The sequence below is a fragment of the Podarcis cretensis genome (genome assembly GCF_951804945.1).
Source record: "Podarcis cretensis genome assembly, chromosome: 7".
Classification (NCBI taxonomy): domain Eukaryota; kingdom Metazoa; phylum Chordata; class Lepidosauria; order Squamata; family Lacertidae; genus Podarcis; species Podarcis cretensis.
The window spans coordinates 49330860-49351040 of NC_137176.1; the positions used below are offsets into that span (position 1 = coordinate 49330860).

Sequence of the window (20181 nt, forward strand, 5' to 3'; positions counted from 1 at the left end):
CATCTAACTTAAGAGGCCAGGGGCCAGCGCTGTCCGGAGACACTTCCGGGTCACGTGGCCAGCGTGACATCGCTGCTCTGGCCAGAGCCAGAGCCAGAGCCAGAGCCGCACACGGAAACGCCGTTTACCTTCCCGCTGGTAAGCAGTCCCTATTTATCTACTTGCACCCGGAGGTGCTTTCGAACTGCTAGGTTGGCAGGCGCTGGGACCGAGCAGCGGGAGCGCACCCCGCCGCAGGGATTCGAACCGCCGACCTTTCGACCGGCAAGCCCTAGGCGCTGAGGCTTTAACCCACAGCGCCACCTGCGTCCCGCTATCAGATAGTGTAGTTTCCTCCAAATATTCAGGAATTCTCTACCCTGCTTTAAAATACACGCAATGACCATTTTGAGCAGGGGTTACGCTCCCGACCCCTGCAAACACCAGCAGAGGTGCGTAATCCCATTTCCTGTTATGTTCCCTTTTCTGGCCACTTCTGGGTTGTGGCGATTTGTGTGTGCATGGTCGTGCACATACTGGACAAGTGTGAAATACTCAGTGATTCACATTCTCTTTGGATTTTCTTTAACACTTTCCATCCAAGCGCAGTTTGTCCATTAGGGATTTTAAAGAATTCTTCCTGTTTTAAAAACATTAATAATGTCTTGATCTTTTCCCCGCCACGCCCCACTGAACATAATTAGCTTATATAATTTGGGGGACGACAACGATAAAATATATTTTAACATTTTGAAGTTATATACATAATACATTGCTTAGAAAATTCCAGTGATTTACCTGGCTTTGATCCTTCAGGTACTGAACCATTCCAAACCTGGTGTAAGAACTCAGGCCTATTGTCATTCATATCAATGACATTAATCACGATGTCAATGGGATTTTCCACCTGGTTTCCATTTACATCCACGGCATGTGCCCTCAGCTGCAAAAGTCATTAGTAATTGAGAAAACTTGCAAAACATGTCATCAGGCACGACAATTAGTGTTGCTGACAGGACATTTTAAATGGAACTCAGTTAACTTGATTTATTTCAGCATCTTCTTTTGTTACCCTCTCTCTTTTAGTCACTTTGGCACCACTTCCAGGCCATCTTTGTTTACAGAAAATCTTTTATTATCTAATTTACTGAGAATTTAGGGTCGCTTTAAAGATTGCTCAGTCCAAATTTTTCTCCATTAGAATCAATCTTAGACAGAACAGTTTTCTGTTAGGATGGAACAGGTCTGTGGATCATTGTAGAAGACATGGGTGACCCCTCACATGTGGATTTACAATGTTCAGAATGATGTTGGAGGTTTTCATGTTTTCTTTCTTTATATTACATTTAATCCTCTATCTGTTGTACTTTGGTGTTACAGATTTATTTATTTTTAAAAACCATATTCTGCTTTTCACTATCTACATCTGAAAGTGGCTTACAGTGATAAAAATACATGAAATTTAAAACATAAATCAAGCCTCAAAAATAAAACTTAAAAAACAAAAAGTAGCATATGGGTAAACTACCAAATCCCAGAGCCCTCCAAGATCTGGGGCCCTATAAACAAGTCATTAATGCAGAGTAAACAAATGTTTCAGTTAATAATTATTTATCTTATTTTGCTTTTCAGTTTAGACAAAAGTAATTAAGAGGGAACATGGTTGAGGTTTCTAAAGCTGAAGGAGCTCAAGTCCTTCAACAAAACTGACTGGAAGGAGATTCAGGATAGACAAAAGGAGGAACTTCTTCATACATGTGTTTTTCATTTGTGGAATTTATTGCTACAGAATGTGGTGATGGCTACTGGCTTAGAAGGGATTAGACAACTGCATGGAGTACAAGTCTACCAATGGCTACGAGTCATGATTATATGGAAGCTCTAGGTTCACAGGCAGCATGGCACTGAATACCAGTTGTCCAGGAGTTACAACAGGAGGGAATGGTTGCCTTCATACTCTGCTTGCAGCGAGACTAGATAGATCTTTCATCTGATGCTGCAGGGCTCTTCTTCTGTTCAGAAGACTTTTCTTTTTTAGCATTAGTTGAAAATGGAATTTTGTATCCTAATAATCTTGCTGAGAAATCTTTCTATCCACCCAACTTACTGTTTCCTTTATGGCAAGGAATGTCAATTCTTACTGGCTTTAATTTACGCTTAGGCTCCCCTACCAACAAGATGACATTCAGGCCCCTAGAGAGGTTGCTGGTACAGCTGCAGAAACGTCTGCAGGTGCAAATCTCTGGAGGCAGTGGGGGGAAGGAATGACCGGAATGCCTAGGTTCCAAAGATCTTCCCTCCACCCCAACCTAGTTGTAACCAAATGTGAAAAGAAGAAAATACAAAATGCCACATTCCTATTTTGCTTTATTTCTTTTGTCCAATACATTAAATCAGATTGAAGATGCTCAACTATGTCAGCAGCATGCTCTTAATATATATGAAAAGGAACAATGTGTAGAAATGCAGATCCAGTACCAATTCTTTAAATCTCCCAACTATGACATATGTGCCCTTCAAAGTCAAAGCAGATGTCAAGATCTTTGATTTAAAACTCTGGCTAAGAACTTACGTGAAAAGAAGCTATTTGCTCCCGATCTAATGGTTTTGTCACTGATAGTTGACCTGAGATTGGATTGATGATGAAGATGCCTGTTGGAGGCTGGTCAGCTCCTGGCCCAGTAACACTGTATCGCAAGGAAAGGCTTTTATCACGATCAGATCTGATCTATGGAGCAAGAAAATAATGGTTTTGTTAACACACAAAAGTCATCAGAAGTGCTAGCTCTAAAAATACAAAAACAAATCCACTCTTTTGTTATTTTTAATCTTGTTTATTTGCTCATTGCAAAAAGCAAAACAAAAAGCAGCCCAAGTTAGTTAACTTATCATTGGTAAATTTTACTTTGGCATTTTCATAATGGAAAAGGTGGAACTGGCCACCAAGAGTAGCTAACACAGATTTATCAAATATCACCATATTAGCCCAAAACTGCTTTGAGTTTACTCGGGACAGTCAACTTCCTTAGCAGCCACATAATGTTCCAGCAAACGGTTGCCTCAGGAACATTTGGTATATCTGTAAAGAGTTCCTCTCTGATCAACACTGCATCTGAAGAGGTGGCTGGAACAATTTAGTATTTAAGGTGGAAAATCAGTAGCAATCATCCCATTCTTTGGCTTGGAAAGAAACCGTGTCCATAGATCAACCAACTCAGTAACACAGAATTTGGTCTGGAGTATCCTTATGGTAGCATGCTATTTGTGACATAACGTGTAATAATAGTAGGGTGACTGGATTTGCAGATTTCCCATTGACTTTTGCAGTCATCTTAGGATACAGTTTTTTAATATTTGGCATAAAATCAAACATCAGAACGGGCTAAGATCAGGGGTCAGCAACCTTTTTGGACTTGTGGCAATGTTCTGAGAGACTGCTGGTGGTGCCTGTCACAAAGTGGCTGCTATGGAGCCTGAGTGACAGAATGTAAAATGGCTGCTATGTGGAGTGGGGCACAACAGAAAATCAGAGACAACCACCCCTGACAACCTCATGCTCACCATGGGAAGTCAGCTCCTGATTATGGACCAACTCAGATGCACACTGATGCTGTTGCTGTCTAACAAGAGCAGGGAGCATTCCTCAGCACAGTCAAACCTCAGTTGTTGAACGTCATCCGTTCCGGAAGAACGTTCAACTTCCGAAACGTTAGACAACAGAGGTGAAGCTTCTTGCCCTCAAGAGGAAGCTGCGTAAGACGTTCAAGCTACCCATACCGCTCTCATTTCACAGATATTGCTTAGAAGGTATGTGCATATTTGGCCCCATAGCTTCCTTTTTTAGGAGGTCTAGAGGCTTACTTAAAAAGAAGAAAGCTCAAAGGCTGTGGGGCATCCACCCAATAGAAACCTTCACAGGCACCATGGTACCCAGGACTGCCAGGATGGCAAACTCTGGTGGTTTACCTTGTCTATATTCATACAAGGGATTTTCTGAGTAGGTTGAAGAACTTAAGCCGAATCTGAAGTTTTCAAGACTTCTCAATAGAGGAACAGTCAGCTGTGCAGCAACCTACAAAACCACCAACTGGTGAAACTCCTCCTGACTCCTCTCGCTGGCTAGTCATTATATTCCCTAAATGACCAGCCTCATCTTTTTCCTGGCTGCCTTCATAATTTCCTAAGAACAGCGAGCCCTTGCAGTGTGTGGTATTAGAATGTCTCTCCTCATGTAAATACTATCTCATGCACCACAGCTTTTATTTTCGCTCCTAATAACTACTGTGGTGCTCAGACATGTAAGTACACCAGACAGGTGGTTTGCCAACAATGTTATAATTACTTTCAAAACACGCCCCCTCCACAGCTGTGTGTATGAGACCTTTGCCATAGAAGGGCAGAGTCTGGCTGCACACCACTAGCTAATTTGTCTGAGATACTCTGAACTCATAAAGTAAAGCATTTCGATGCACAGCACCAAACAGTACACACAAACCTCAAGTTTCTCCTTATGATTTAAGTTCAGAAGACATTAAACACTTTATTTACCCACTTAGCTCCATCCCTATCTGTGAAATTTGCTTCAAAACCTAGCATAAAAAGGTGAACAATTAATGGGTTTTCAGTTCTATTACGTTTGTTTTTTGGCCGGGGGGGGGGGGGGCAACAAAAGCTTTTTTTCTGCATTTGAAGCTGAAAATGCCTTTTCTCATAGTTTCGCTGGTATTTCAGAACAGGGTGCACTGTGTTGCTGTGAAACAATAGCATCTTCATTCCTAACAGCCTTATTTGTATATTGCAGTTATGAGAACACGTGTAGGGGGAAAAATCCCATTTAAAATCACGTATGTGAAAAATCATTTTCTTCCACACTTACTTTCAGATTTAAGTAACTAATTTTGCATTTCCCAGAGGCTAATCAAAGGATATTGCAACCACAGGATGTGCTTTCAATCTCACCAACTACTGCAGGGGAAACACAGAACTTTCAAACTAAACCTTGGCAAACAAGTAAAGAAAAAGAGATTTAGTGCCCACCATGTTTCATTTGTTCTACGGTGGAATTTGCCATATATTTGTCATAGACATTCCTCTCTTCTCAGTCTTACCCTAACTAATTCCTGAGGAAAGGGCCCTCTGGAGTTTTCTGGCAAGTTGATTGGAGGGATGACCCAGTCTCTCTTCTGTCTTCGCAGATGGCCAATGTGCTTATTTTGGTGTCTTGGAAATACAATGTCTTCCATTTTCTTTTGCTCCTTTCCATGATAGATAATGAAAGCAAACAGAAATTAGAACCTGAATTGGTTAGCTAATTTTTCATTGTGTGCTTTTTTAATGTGTTAAAAACGTTGTGCATAACCCTAAACTGTTAACAATATTCACAGCATGACACAGTATAAAAATTATATGCAATACATTTCTTTCCCTGTAAAATACTATCAACCTCTTTGTTTTTTAGCAAGGTGCTGGTAGAAAGAAGATGGAGTTTTAAACAATTTATTATACCTTGGTGCTGTGTAAACTACCATATACGCTTTATAGTCCAGCTGGAGACTAGTTAATACTGTGCAGAATTTAATAGCATGCCTTTAGATATTTCTCATTAGTTGGAGCTACAGTTCAGGTAATGTGCTACTGTACATTAAATTTAGATCTGGGTGTGCTAAAATATAATTTGAGTTCCAAGGGAAGTTTAATACATAGTAGTAAGGAATGTCTCAAATATTTATGACCCTATTAAATCCCATAGAATTAATGTTGTAATTATTTTAAACCTATGTCAGCCATGATGGATGCTGTAGATGACCCACTTTGCACAGTGGGCATTAATCTCTGCAGGGTGTCAACAATTCTCTGCATTTGTAAGCGTTCTGGCTTTTAGCTCTTGTTGCCTGTGTGCATGCAAACATGCTAACTCATTTCTGCATATGGAGAAAGAAAAGGAGATTGTCCTACTTTGAACCTTTAGGAACAGTATTGTGTACGCTCAGTTAACTGTGCTGAAGAACGAAATAATGGATTTTTAACGTTACGGAAGCCAGATGTTTTAAACTATAATGCATAAGTAATCCTGACTCTTCCACACAAAGCATCCTAATTGGGCTGGCTAAGAAGGCTAAAGTTGCACTACTAAGCTCATTTATTGGGAAACAAGGGCAACTGAACTCAGTGGGACTTACATCTGAAAAAAGTGCTTAGGATCTGGCTGTAAATTAGGTAATGGAATAATTCCAGTGGCAGGGTGCATGTAGAGAACTGGCTTAGAGCAGGCCTGCAGAACTGGTGATGCACCAATCAAAACACATTTCACCAGCTATGTATTGTGGTCAATACGGTAACAGCATCTACACCCCTGATCCATGCAGTCCCAGGAAGGAAGGAAGGATCTTGGCGGGCTCAGAAGGATACCTTCTGCTATGGTATAATGCCTTGTTTACTGCTTGGGAGGCATGCACTTGAATACAAAAGATATTTCAGAGTTAGCAGGTTGCATAGATGCCTCCAAAACTCAAGGAGTCATGAGCATCCTTCAATTAGCAAAGCAAGTGCAAATAGAACGTCTTGTAACTATGGAAAAAGCCCCTATGGTGCAGGTGATAGTATTCAAGGACTAACCTGCAATAACTGGGGAAAAAACTCATGCCAGTGGGAGGAGGCAGTGTGCAGCATTGGTGCAAGGAAGCTGGTCGGCAAGAGGGCTACTAGCATTAAGGTTTTCTATACCAGCATTTGCCCAAGCTCAGGATGTCTGCAGATTATTTAAGGGTGAAATCATGAGCTACTTCATGATGGTTCCAGGGAGCTACAGTTTCCCTTGAATCAGTTAAATCCATGTGTTTTTAAGAGTACACTTTTTTTAAGTCTTACACCTGTGGCTGTTAATGTTATTTTGCCTCAATCTATCAACATAAAATGTCCGAAATATCTTTTATAAGATGATGGAGCAGCTCAAAGGAATAGGGTAAGTACCATAAATCACGCATATTCCTTTCCTACAGGGAGCAAGGCTGAGCAACTTCCCGCAGCTTAGCCTGGAACAATTTCCACAAGAGGGAGACTCTTCTCCTGGCAAGTGTCACTGGAGCCACAATGAATGATTCACCCGCCCCCCTTGATTACGGAGGGCCAAGGCAAAGCCAACATTCCCTGCCAGAATCACTTTCCTGCTTCTGCTGTAAATCTGTAGTTCCAGTGTAATAAATTTGATTGATAGATCAGCGTAGAGAATTGTTTATTTTGTGGGTTTATTTAACTGCTTGAATAAATACTGTAATGCTTTCAGGGGGTTTAAAATAAAAGAATGGTCTCTTCCAATTTAAATTTGGGTATAAATATATAAACAACCCTGTTCAACCACAAAGCTCAAATGTAAATAACTTTAGCATTCTTAATGGACTACAGTTTCCCAGTTAAAAAAGTAGATTAAGGAATGTTATTTTTTAAGCTTAACAATTATGTTAGTTACCGATTAACCTAAGATGTTTGGATAAAATTTTAAACCAATGTAACTTCAAAGACCTATTAGCCAATTTCTTACCTTAACTGAATCCTCCGGCTCAAGAGCTAGTTTCACAGCTACTTGCCACTTTTCCTGGGTTTCCTTGTCATTAGCATATAAGAGGAATTCAGTAAGTCCTGGAGAAATCTGAAAGCTTCTAGCTGCATAAACCACGCCATCTTCACTCACTCTAAACTCTGATGGTGCACTGCTTTCAAAACTGACTTTTCTGCTTTCTTCACAGCTTCTAAACCTTACTGCAAAAACACAAAACACAATATCAAGGGTCAAACTGGTGTAAAAAAAAACACGCATCCCAGTTTAAAAGTGGTGTAAAAAAACCACATCCCAGTTTAACCGGGATTATTTGCTGCAATTTGTCCAAAACCAACATTATCCCGTATTTAAATTCTGTTTCCAAGGACAAAATAAAAACTTCCCACCTTTTAGAATTATAAAACAAGTACCCCACTGTTAATTTACCATCATAAATAAGTGAGTAAGAAAGGAACTAAAAAATGAACTTCAATTTCCCATTAATGCATTATCTATGAGCCACAATCTCCTAGAAAGGTGTCAAATGCAAGACTTGTTGAATTAATGAGAACTTTTGGTTGGACTTCGTTGGCAAAGTCCCAAATTGTAGTTGCCAATCCCAACCCCAACATTTCCAGCTTCCTCCCTCCTTTTCTGTTCCAAAGCATGAAAAGGCTAGAAAAAAAGAAACATTGTAAATACTTTTGTAAACCAATAAATCTTTAATAAAAAATATGTTGTTGTTTTTTAAAAAAGAAAAGGGCGGCAGGTTTTTTAAAACTGGCTTTGCCCCAGCAAAACAATTCCCATCTTCCCTTTCAATTCAAAGCTGGGAAGTTGTGTCCTTTAAATATACTGATGCCAGAATAAATGCTGAACAATTCTCTCTAATAATGAAATCAAACAAGGCTGAGTGAGTGCTTACTCCTACACAAGTTCAGGATGGACATCTACCTAAAACATCAGGCATCTCCACAAACATACTGCAGATTACATGAGTGGCTTTGTAAGCAACCACTGAAAAACTCAACAAATTTAAGCAAAAGTACAGAAAAAAATATTGGCAACTACAGAGCTTACGGCCTTAAAAACATCCATCTCAAAGAGAAATCTAATTCACTGTCAAGTGCCCATCATTTTGCTGTGTGTTTCGGAAGAGGAATATTCTAACTGGATGGTTTTAATGTCATAGACGGGGTCTTCTAAGAAACAGGTTTGCGGTTGGGCTTTTTGTTTTTTTGTTTAGTCCATATATCAATATAGCTGAATAACTAAAAAATGAAGCTGGTACCTTCCTCATTGATACTCTTCCTTCAGGCAACTGAATGCTATGAAATTCAATGAAAATGGTTCTCTTTTGACAGTCCCTTGCTGAAAATGTATAAAATTGTCAGTGCCCTGGCAGAATAATTCTCTTCTGCAAAGAGTACACATTAACAAATTATACTGATATATATAACTAGCTATAATTAAATTATATATTGTGTAGTGGACAATTTTTGCTCCCCTGTATGCCTTGAAAGTATGATTCAAATCAGTAACCTTAATATGTCTCAGCATTCAGCAAGAAAGAATAATTATCATTTTTCAATTAGTATTAGTGGTCAGATAAGAAACATTTTCCTCTGTAGAAATAGACTTTATTAATGCTGATGTTTTCCTGAACTAAATTGAAAGGGGTGTGCATGTTAGTCACAGCACTTTAACATATAGCAACTATCTTAAAATAAATGGTTTTGCATATATTCCACCAAAATATTTCTTTACTTGGTGTGCTGTGATCACTGAAGCACAAAAATTACCAAGGCGATGTTACTGATCGTTATATACAGTACCCAAATAAATTACCAGCTACAAACTGGTTCAAGATACTATTTTAAACATTGTTTTTAAATGCTTTGCCATAACTTTCCCGACAAGGGCTCCTCTCTAAATATAATACCTCAAAGAACTGTGATTCATTCAGCAGCTCAAGCTTTGATATGATTACTTATTAATCACCATAATAGCATTCATTCAGTGGGTTTCATCTACAGTACATTATATTAGTAATAATTACAACAGCCATGTAAAGCAATCCAAGAGGAGGGATGTCATGGGCTGTAAAGAATTGTAGCCTGAACTTGTTTAGGCAAAATTTGGCTCTGCCATAACTCTATTAGGCAGTCAATGATTTAAGAATACAGTGGTGCCTCGCAAGACGAAATTAATTTGTTCCGCGAGTTGCTTCGCCTTGCAATTTTTTTCGTCTTGCGGAGCGCGGATTCCCCGGGTATTAACGGTTTTACGAAAAAGGAAGCAAGCCCATAGGGAAATTTGTCTTGCAAAGCACCTCGAAAAATGGAAAACCCTTTCGTCTAGCAAGTTTTTCGTCTTGCGAGGCATTCGTCTTGCGAGGCACCACTGTACAGTGGTACCTCGGGTTAAGAACTTAATTTGTTCTGGAGGTCCGTTCTTAACCTGAAACTGTTCTTAACCTGAAGCACCACTTTAGCTAATGGGGCCTCCTGCTGCCGCTGCGCCACTGCTGCACAATTTCTGTTCTCATCCTGAAACAAAGTTCTTAACCCGAGGTAATATTTCTGGGTTAGCAGAGTCTGTAACCTGAAGTGTATGTAACCCGAGGTACCACTGTAATAGGAATAGCCAAGATGAATAGCAAAGAATGAAAAATAACATAAAATAAAAAACCTTATTATTCAGAATCACAACATTCTAACTGGGGACCTGTAATAAAATGATGCAGTGCATTACCAGAACCTAACAAGAGTTCTGTTTGAAGGATTGGACTAGATACACGCCCCCCTGTTGTGCTATACTGTACAAGTATAAAAGACCCTGCCCTAAACCTGAGCACTACTGGGTTGAGGGATGGAAGTATAGCATGGGGTAGAGAGGTTTTCTTTTTCTTTTTAACTTCAGAATCCAAATCCTCCTCACCTGAACCCTTACCTGTAGCATACAATACACTGGCAGGGCCTCAGAAAGGTCTCCTTCCTTCCTTCCAACAAAGTCACCTCCCCCCCCTTTTAATTTACAAGCAGATATACTTCTGCATACCTAGGGAATCCCCCGAGTATGAAATCAGCATATTATTTTTGGGTGACCCTATTTCACTTCCACAATGAATTCTTTTCATTGTGGAATAATGATGTTTTAAAAGAAGATAGATGAAAAGCCAGCAGTTTTTCTTAAGAGGCTTCAGGGAGGATTGCAGGAAAGTCAGAGTGGCCTCATTTTTCACTGGCCTTGCACGTATGCTCAGAAATATATTTAAGTTCAATGGAACTTACAGAGTGAGAATACTTGGGACTGCAGCCTAGGTGTGCTCACTTAATGGGGAACATCTATTATGTAGGCATAAGCATCCACAAAATAGGATAGTTCTTTTGAAAATGGGGATGGAGAGGTCTATGTTTCTTAATTCCATCTCTCTGGGGTGTGTATGTATTTTCTACCTCTGCGCTTGCCCTGGTCACTCCAACTTTCAAGAGCTGGGTGTACAAATGAAGCCCATTTGAGTGACAGCAGATGTATTCTGTTCTGGTCATATGGATGATCCTAGTCACCACAGACAATTATAAAAATCAAGTTTCCTTAAGTTAACTGTTCACAAAGTCAACCCACCATCCCCATAAATCTAAATGGTAGAATTTTATATTCTGGTGGAACTTTTCCACAAAATCTTTCTGTACTCTACCTTGGCTCAATAGTAGCATCACTAGTACCCAACTAAATAAAAAAGGCCTCCCGCAAAAGGAAGGCCTTAAATCAGCCTACAAAATACAAGGAAGGAATTGAACCTTTTAAGGAATGGCTTCCGTCACATGAATTCCCTGGAGGAAGGATTTGGCTCAAACATAATAAGTAAATAAAAATAAGCCCTACCTAGTCAGGTTGAGTTCTTGATAGGCCATTAATACAACTGCTTCACTATGAGCATCACTAAATGTAGCTGTCAGCTTAGATAGAAGATGGCATGTACCTAAAAGGCTGTGTTAATTGCTTCTCAGCAAATATTCAACAGAAATCAGTCCATGCTGTTTGGGTCATACAATATAAAAACAAAACTTTGTGGGTTGGATCTGCCCCATCTGATCTCTCACACTTATAACTCAAAGGGCATATGTTCACATTATCTAATGACACTGACATAAAGTTACCCAACAGTAGGGAAAAAATCAAACTAATTTATTCAACAACACAAAGGTAACTATGTTCCTGAGTCTTATGGCATTATACAGGGTTCTCTTGTGAAACCATATGTACTGAGGTGTACAATACAAAACCCAAAGTACTAGGCATGCAATCTCGTTTAGATTACACCAGAGAACTAAACCATTTACACTCATATCTAATGATATGAATAATTCATAGCACTTGTAAAATTTGTCTCTAATCTCATGTACCTTACTAGTATAATCTTCAATTAACCAGCTTCATTTATCAGGCAATTAAAGTGTATGTTCAGCAATAATAATCACATTGCATCTCAAGTGCATATATTACTTTTTTTTGTACAAGCCAAGCAATTTCTTTTCTTTGACCAACAACCCCAATAGCACAACAAGAATACTTGTCTAATTTTGGAAGACTTATGTTTAAGGGGAAGGTGGTGATGGGGAAACCCATATGTGAGTTTCTCTGTACTGCAGTCAACAACAAACTAGGACAACATCAAAACTGGTGTTCTGCTTGCCAGGTGATCTACTGATGGGCATGTATGGGTTTGTGCTACTGAAAATAGCAAGGTACCATTGTCACTGAAATCTATTACGGACTATAAAATTAGGCAGAGAACACTGGGAACATGATGGACACAAGACTGAGAATAATTCAGCAAAGTGCTATCCTAAATAAATCTCTCACCATGGAAACAGCAAGGCTAGTGCAATCCTAAATGTCAAAGATTTGGTAGTAATCTTTTATAATGAGATTATACTGCAGGGGAGATTTGTCCAGGCTGTCAAATGAAGGATGCTACAGTAACAGCTCAAGCATTGTTGCAGCTATGTATATTGGTGGTACTGTGATACCATAAGCAGTGGAGATCCAAACAGATAAGGGAGACACAAAAATTTTAATGTAAGATTTCTGAACTAATGCACTGCAAAGAAGTAATAGACGATAAAGGGAAATGATCTGCAGTCAATGACTCCATGGTGATGATCAGGCAGCAGATGAGAGACATTGAAGCAGCAGGATTTGGCAATGGTTTGGATGCAACAGGAGAAGGAAAAGAAGGTGTTTAAGGACTAAATATTATATTAAAAAGAGAGTTTGACACTGTGTGCTTCTTTTTAAACTGTAAACAGAAGCTGAGGAGGGGCATATCAAGATCAGAGAGATTTAACCCTTTCTTCTAGATTGACACCCCCTCCCAAACAGCTGTTTGACACAGAAGGGAAGCAGTCATTGTCACAAGTTACAGCTGCCCTCCCATGCAAACAGGAATGTCAGGGAAGGGAGAATTTTAGTTAGGACGGTGCTGTGAAAACAAAAAGTTTTCCTTTTCCCATGTGCTATGTTTCTGATTAGTCCTCCTGCCAGTTATGATTTTTTTCAAACTAACCAACCAACCAACCAAACAAACAAACAAACAGATACAGTATAAAACTGTATGTTTAATGTAATGCAGTTTGGTAGTAGGGATGAAGAACAATTTTGGTTCAGATTGCATTTTTATAAGGACTGGTCTAATTCACCTCCCAGAACAATATGCAAACTGAGACAAAGGTAGCTTTTGAAATTTGCACTCCTCCAAATTCTGTGATGCCATTTTCCAACTAAAAGGTTGTGTACAAAATGGCAAATGTCCATAAAAATGCAATATTGCAAGACATTTAAAAAAATCAAAATGCATTATATACATTGGATTCCCTATGGTTTAAAGTGTTTTTCCTGCATTGAAGGGAGTTGGACTAGATGATCCTTTGAGTAAAGATTCCAACTTTACAATTCTATGAAATGTATGGTATGCATGTGAGCATATATAACAACTAATGTACTGGTTATTTTGGCCTCCTAGCACTAATAATTGTTTGATGCAACTATTTCAAATGTGGTTCTGAGAATTTAGCCAATAAAGAAATATTTTTCTGAGAATACAGATTAAATAATTCCCCCCCCCGGTAAATGGGATTATATATATAAAAAAATCTCCATCGGGCAAATCAAAAGTTGAAAGAGATGAACTACTATTTAGTTTAGAATTACTGCATATTCTGATACACTCGGGAAACCTTTGCCCCAATTTTTCAAATTTGGCATAATTTCTTATGGCAAAATGTCAATGATAAGTTAGATCAATTTCACAAATCATGTTACTACAGTTTTGTGACATTTTCCTAAAGAGATTGCACTGTAACGGATGTTTAAAGATTGATACAGTAATGCAATACACAGGTTAAGTTTGTTTTTAAAGTGAAATAAAATCAGTAGATGGGAATAAATGCACTCTTTCAATCAGCTAGGGCAGGGGTTGATAACTCAGCACCTGTGGATGTCATGGTGCCAGTGAGGAATTCTAGGGGTGCCCCTGGGCAGGTGCCCCAGACTTTGAGCTATCATTTTTTCAAAAAGTAAAGTCTGTAACCATCCTAGAAAGAAAGTTATGTGGCAAAATGTGCAGGTACCTTCTAAGTGATTTATATGAAATGAGAGTGGTGTGGTTACTTTCTATATTTTGCTGGTAACTGAGAAATGCTACCTGTTTTTATTAGACAGGAACAGTGTGAGAGGGAGGGGGAGGTAGAGGGAGAGAGATGTTGATAATTAGAACTAGCAGGGCATATAAGCATAGAGTTTTTGTGGGTGGTTGTCTGTGATGCGACGCTCCTCATGGCAACCATTTTGTGTTATACCACTACCCACGGCAGCCATTATATGTTACGCCACTCCTGCTCCAAGGAAGCAAGTTTCGAAATCTGCCCGTTAGTCCAAAAAGGCTTGATATCCCTGAGCTGCAGTATCTAGGTATTTGTACAGGAGGGAAAAAGTTAAAATCTGTAGTTTTATTTTTCAAAAGTGCATTTTCAAGAATTTCTTTTCTTTTTGTGACGATAAAAAATGTGGAATCTTGATGTTATACCATGACTTGCAGCCACTTTTCAAAATGACATTTTAGATTCTATGTGTTTCCCTCCCCACCTGAGCTAATTAGATTAAGATAAATGTACTATTTTTAAAAGCTACCTGAAAGGGAAAAATACTATCCTAAGAATGTTCAGTCCTCATATCCACAATGAAAGTCATTTACACGTCTTTACTCAAACAACCCACCTAGTTCCACTTCCCATAATCCTCTTTGCTCATTGAACAAAGTCATCATAGGCATGCCAGAAAGAAAACAGGGATAAAGTTCTTTCTGTTTGATAGAAATGCCTATGCAGCTTTTCGGGGAGGAGAAAAAGGAATAGTGGCCGTCAGCAAAACACAGATTTGGTATCTCAAACATAACCCAAATTACATCTGATTCACTGATCCTTTTCAATTCATGCCCCTACCACATACTGACACAAAATCTTCCTGAGCACTGACATTTCTTTTGTCTTCATTTTAGCAGAAAAATGTAACAGAAAGGAGCAAGCATCTTAGGGGAAACAATAATGCTTGCATTTAGATGACTGCTTTTGTTTTCTAATGCAGACAAAGTAGAGAGATTCAAGTCTCTCTTGTGCTCAGATTATTTAACAAACAGATGGCAAGTATAAGTCTGTATATACTCATGTGGAACTTTTTCTAAGCTTGCGCAATTGAAAGAAGAGGGGAATAATAAATGCAATTTCAGTACAAAGAAGCAGCAATACAAACAAATACACGTATCCAAACATATGATTCTGGACAATAAAAGCAGCTTTAAATATGAATGCCATATAGTTATTAATTTTAGTAAACTAAGAGTACCACTTAGAGGATGATCTCGCACGTGGAGGTTTTTTTGCCAATTCTTCTCTGCCCCTGATGCCTCCAGCACCACCTCTTACACTGTGCTGGGACTTGGGCGGGGATCCCACTGGAAAAGTGAGAGGTGGTGCTAGGGGTTGCAGAGGAGAAGGGGGTCCGAATCAACAAGGATTGCCTTGTCTCTTTCACCAGTTTTGTGGATTCAAAGTCTTTGGTGGGCAAAAGGAGCACTTCAGTCATGGAAGGCAATGTCTGGATTCTATAACAGAATTAAGAGTGTCAGAAGTCTGACATCTACTGTATAATAAAAAAGTTTGGAGCATTCTGAATAGAAGAGGAAGCAAAAATAAAAGTTCCACAGAAAAGTTTAAGGCCAGAACATGTGGAGTTTGTTTTCTCCTTCATCTTCCAAATATTAGGGACATGAGCCAGACAAACTACAAATTGATTCTGGAATTAATAAAACTTTAACCAATGACAAATAAAAAATATCATTAGAGTGAGTGCCAGATGGCTTTTTTGGGACAGAGTTCCACTGTTGGAGTACTATCACCTAAAAGGCTCTCACCAACTGTGCTATGGATATAGCAAGGACCCAAAAGAGAACCTGTTCAGCTGATTTGATGGGAGGAGACAATCCTCCTTAAGATATACCGTACCCTAGCCTATATACAATTATCCATCATCTTCACAAGCTCTCAAAATATGGAGACGAGGAGAATAATAATAATAGTAATAGCAATGTAATAGTACTATTTCTTCAGTTGACCACTATACTTCTGTTGATGCAGCCTAAAATAGCACTCGCTTCCAATGACAAGGAACGGTTAGTGAGCACTCTTTGGTTGTCCAGTCAGCTGAACCACTGTTATAGGAATTCTAAGGTCTCAAATATAGAATAAATGTTGATAATTGCACAAGGTAAACACACTTACATAAGTATATAAACCACATGTCTAAAATAGTATAGGATAGCAATCCAAAAGCCATCTTGGCTCTCCTAAAGACTCTTAATATTTTCTGTCTCCTTAATCCCCCTTGCCTGAGAACATGTAGGCAGATAGCAGCCAGGGAAAGTTCCTGAAGGGATTCCTCTCCTATATATCTATGAGCCTCCTTTGTATTAATTGTCATTGTTTGCCCAGATGCTCTGCATTGAGGGATGTCTGATGGGCATCCTGATTAGACAATCAGGATTATCAAATTATCAAATGCTAATGTTTTGTGTAAATTGTGTCTGGAACTATGTAAATTGCTAAATCCTCAGGAATATCACACCTTGGCCTGCCTGAGCCACAGTAACCCCACCTTATGTGTGATGTAATTTCTTACTGTTTATAGAGGGGATGTCCTTCTCTGCGCCAAAATGCAAACCCTTAAAATAGATGTTTCTTCTCTTGCCTCCTTGCTAGGAGGGAAGGGAACTCTGTTGCAGCAGAAAAATAAAGATTTGCCTTGCTTTCACTGCATCCTGTCTCCATCAATTCATCTCTGACCGATCATGGACTTAGGAGACTCAGGGGAGGTCGGCAGCAAAAGCCAACCACCCCTATTTTTCTTTATCACCGCTGCTCGGTCCCAGCGCCTGCCAACCTAGCAGTTCGAAAGCAGCCCCGGGTGCAAGTAGATAAATAGGGACCGCTTACTAGCGGGAAGGTAAACGGCGTTTCCGTGTGCAGCTCTGGCTCGCCAGAGCAGCGATGTCACGCTGGCCACGTGACCCGGAAGTGTCTCCGGACAGCGCTGGCCCCCGGCCTCTTGAGTGAGATGGGCGCACAACCCCAGAGTCTGTCAAGACTGGCCCATACGGGCAGGGGTACCTTTACCTTTACCTTTAACAGTTACCTCATCCTGTCCACATTTTACCAGCTTCTCCACAAGAATATAATGGAGCACTTTGTAAAAAGCCTTACTGAAATCAGGATATACTATGTCCACAGCATTTCCCTGATCCATCAAGCTTGTAACTCTATCAACGAAATAAGGAGATTAGTCTGGCATGGCTTGTTGTCGAGAAACCCATGCTGGGTCTTAGTAATCCTTTTCTAAGTGCTCATAGACTGACTGTTTAATTTTCTGTTCTAGGACCTTTCCTGGTATTGATGCCAAGCTTATCAGTTGGTAGTTGCCTGCGTCTTCTCCCCCACCTTTTGAAGATAGGGACAACATTTGCCCACCTCCAGTCTGCAGAGACCTCACCTGTTCTCCAAGGACTCTCTGAGGCTCTGAGGTTACATCCACAAGCTCCTTTAGTACCCTTTGGTGCAGTTCATTGTGCCTTTACCATCTCCTTTCCTGTTTTGGGCATGAAGGTTGGAAGAGCCTCATGAATGATGTGGGATGGGGGTAAGGAGGGCTGCTTGGGGAATCACACTGGTGGAGGCAAGACTGACTGAGCTGTGCAAAGGCACCAGTGGGATAAAAGGCACCTCCGCAGAGTCTATTCTGCAGTCTCTCTCTTTTTTTAATAATATTTATTAACATTTTAAAGACTACAAAAGAAAGAAAGAAAAGAGTTAAACAAAACAATACAATACAATACAAAAATAAAAACACCACACAACACCAACCCCAAAACATTAAATTAACAAAACCAAACAAACACAATTTAAAACACATCTAATAAGTTCAATATCTTAACTTTCATTTACTTGTTTCAACGACCTCCTCACACCTCCCTTTTTGTATTCCACTTTAATTAACTGTTTCAGCAATTCCTTTCCATCTTCCTCTGTTTTCTGTCCTGTAATTTATCTTAACATATTCTAACCTTATTTTTCCCTTTAATATATAATTGTCTTAACATATTTTAACCTTATTTTCCCTTTAATACTCTAATAATCTGTTTGTACTTAATTCCTTGTAACATTTCTACTAAAGCCATATAGCTCCTTTCCAACATTTTTCTAACACTCATTAATTTTACAATATTTTTATAAATAGTCTTTAAACTTTTTCCAATCTTCTTCCACCGACTCTTCTCCCTGGTCCCGGATTCTGCCAGTCATATCCGCCAATTCCCTATAGTCCATCAACCCGGTGATCTTCTGTCTGATGCTCTTAACTCTTTTCCAAGTCCCTTCTGAGAGTCTTCTTCATATTTATACATGAACTTTACTTTGTCTTCCACTGATCTTATTTTCCTTTTCCTTCCTTTGAGGCTAAAGAGTAGATCTCAGGGAAACTCCCACCTAAAAATGATTTTATTCCTTCTCGACAGGGCAACCAAATCTCCGTAGTTAAATCTAAGATACAAAAGGTATTTCAGGATGTCTTTCAAAATTTCCACTCTTGACTGTTGTTCTTCTAAGTTCCTCTGGTAGTTCCAACAGTCTCTTATTTTGTTCTTCTCTTTTTTCCCTCCTCTTCCAAGTCCGAAAGCCCTCACAGTTTTAATCTCTTCTTGACCCAAGTCCCGGTCCCAAAAGTCATCAAATTCCTGTGTGAGGAAATCTATCAAACTTTCCTTCTCCAATTCAGGTAGGGCTCTGATCCTCGAAATCTGACTTTCTTTAAATTCAATCATAGCAGGCATCAACTTATGGTCATCAAATTGCATCTGTAAGGCTGGGACTCTCTCTCTCTCCAATTGTGTTACTTTAGGTTCGACGGCAATAACTTTCTCCCTAGCCTTCTCCGCAGTTTGCCATGTCAAAATAGATTCCTGTGTCAGTTTCTGAATAGTTACTATATTGGTGTTCACTTTTTGTCCCAAATTGTCAATTTTGGTAGTTACCACATCCACCTTTTTATGAAGTTGTTCCAGTAAGTCACTTATCTTACATAATACAACCACTAAGGCCTCTTCTGTCAACATTCTTAACCGATTCAAGGTCCCCAGAATCTCACAGGTTTTTATCTTGCAGCTGGAAATTCCCCCAGCTCAACTCTTGTGACAGTTTCAAAGGCTTCCTCTAGAGGGAAACAGTTTCTATTTGTATTAGTCCTTTTAAACTCAATTCAAACAATAAAGTTAGTTTCAATTTTCTGTTACTTTTACTCCTTTTTAAACGCAGACGGAGACAATGGAAACAATGTATTCCTCTTATTTAAATTAACTGTCAGTGAACGTTCTAATCACGGTCAGTCCTGTTGGCAGCCCGTTTCCAGGATCGGAGCGATGGTATATTAACTCTGTTCGCTCTCTCCTGCAGGTATACTCAGTCCAAAACTCCCCCCCCCTTCTCCTGCCACCAAGGGGGGGTTAGTATTTTTTACTGATGGAAATTTAGTCCTTTACAATAGGCTTTCCGAGACTTCAGCTTGCATCCTCATTGCTTCAATCTATTTACAAAAGGGGAAGGTGGACTTCCTGTTTTAGACCTCCCCGTTTCGGCACCAAATTAAGACGTTTAAAAATCCAATTCTCCGCTCTACTCACGGGTAGTTGCTTTAAGATCAAATTGTCCACAGGAAAAAGTCAGCGCTCTCCAGCAACAGCTATGCGGCTTTGCTCCGTGGAAGAAGCAGTCAATTCGAAGCACCACGCCGCTCACCCGTCGCTCCGGATCCCCGAAACCGGGTCTCCCCGTGAGTAGGGGAGGCGCAAAAGGTGCCAGCCGAATCCCACGTACACAGGCTTCACCCGCCTGTGATTTCTAGTGGGTCTCCGCCTTCGCCGTGGCAGCCAGACCCAGATTTCCACAAGGCAAATTCCTCCCGATCAGAGGAATTCAGCCATTACCGGAGGCGCTAACCCGGAAGTCGTCTATTCTGCAGTCTCAGCCATGAACCAGCACCAGAGGTGGATTTAGGAAACTGGA

The 20181-nt window shown here is 39.8% G+C and overlaps 1 protein-coding gene across 1 annotated transcript in view; it reads right to left on the reverse strand.

The window, feature by feature from the left end:
• The window catches only part of CDH2 (cadherin 2), a 130950-nt gene that overhangs the window by 25416 nt on the left and 85353 nt on the right, over window positions 1-20181 (reverse strand). The window contains exons 3-6 of the mRNA XM_079982669.1: window positions 7517-7734; window positions 5088-5234; window positions 2552-2707; window positions 778-922 (exon numbers count right to left, since the gene is read on the reverse strand). Coding sequence (XP_079838795.1) covers window positions 778-922; window positions 2552-2707; window positions 5088-5234; window positions 7517-7734 — 666 coding nt within the window. The remainder of the gene's footprint in view (window positions 1-777; window positions 923-2551; window positions 2708-5087; window positions 5235-7516; window positions 7735-20181) is intronic.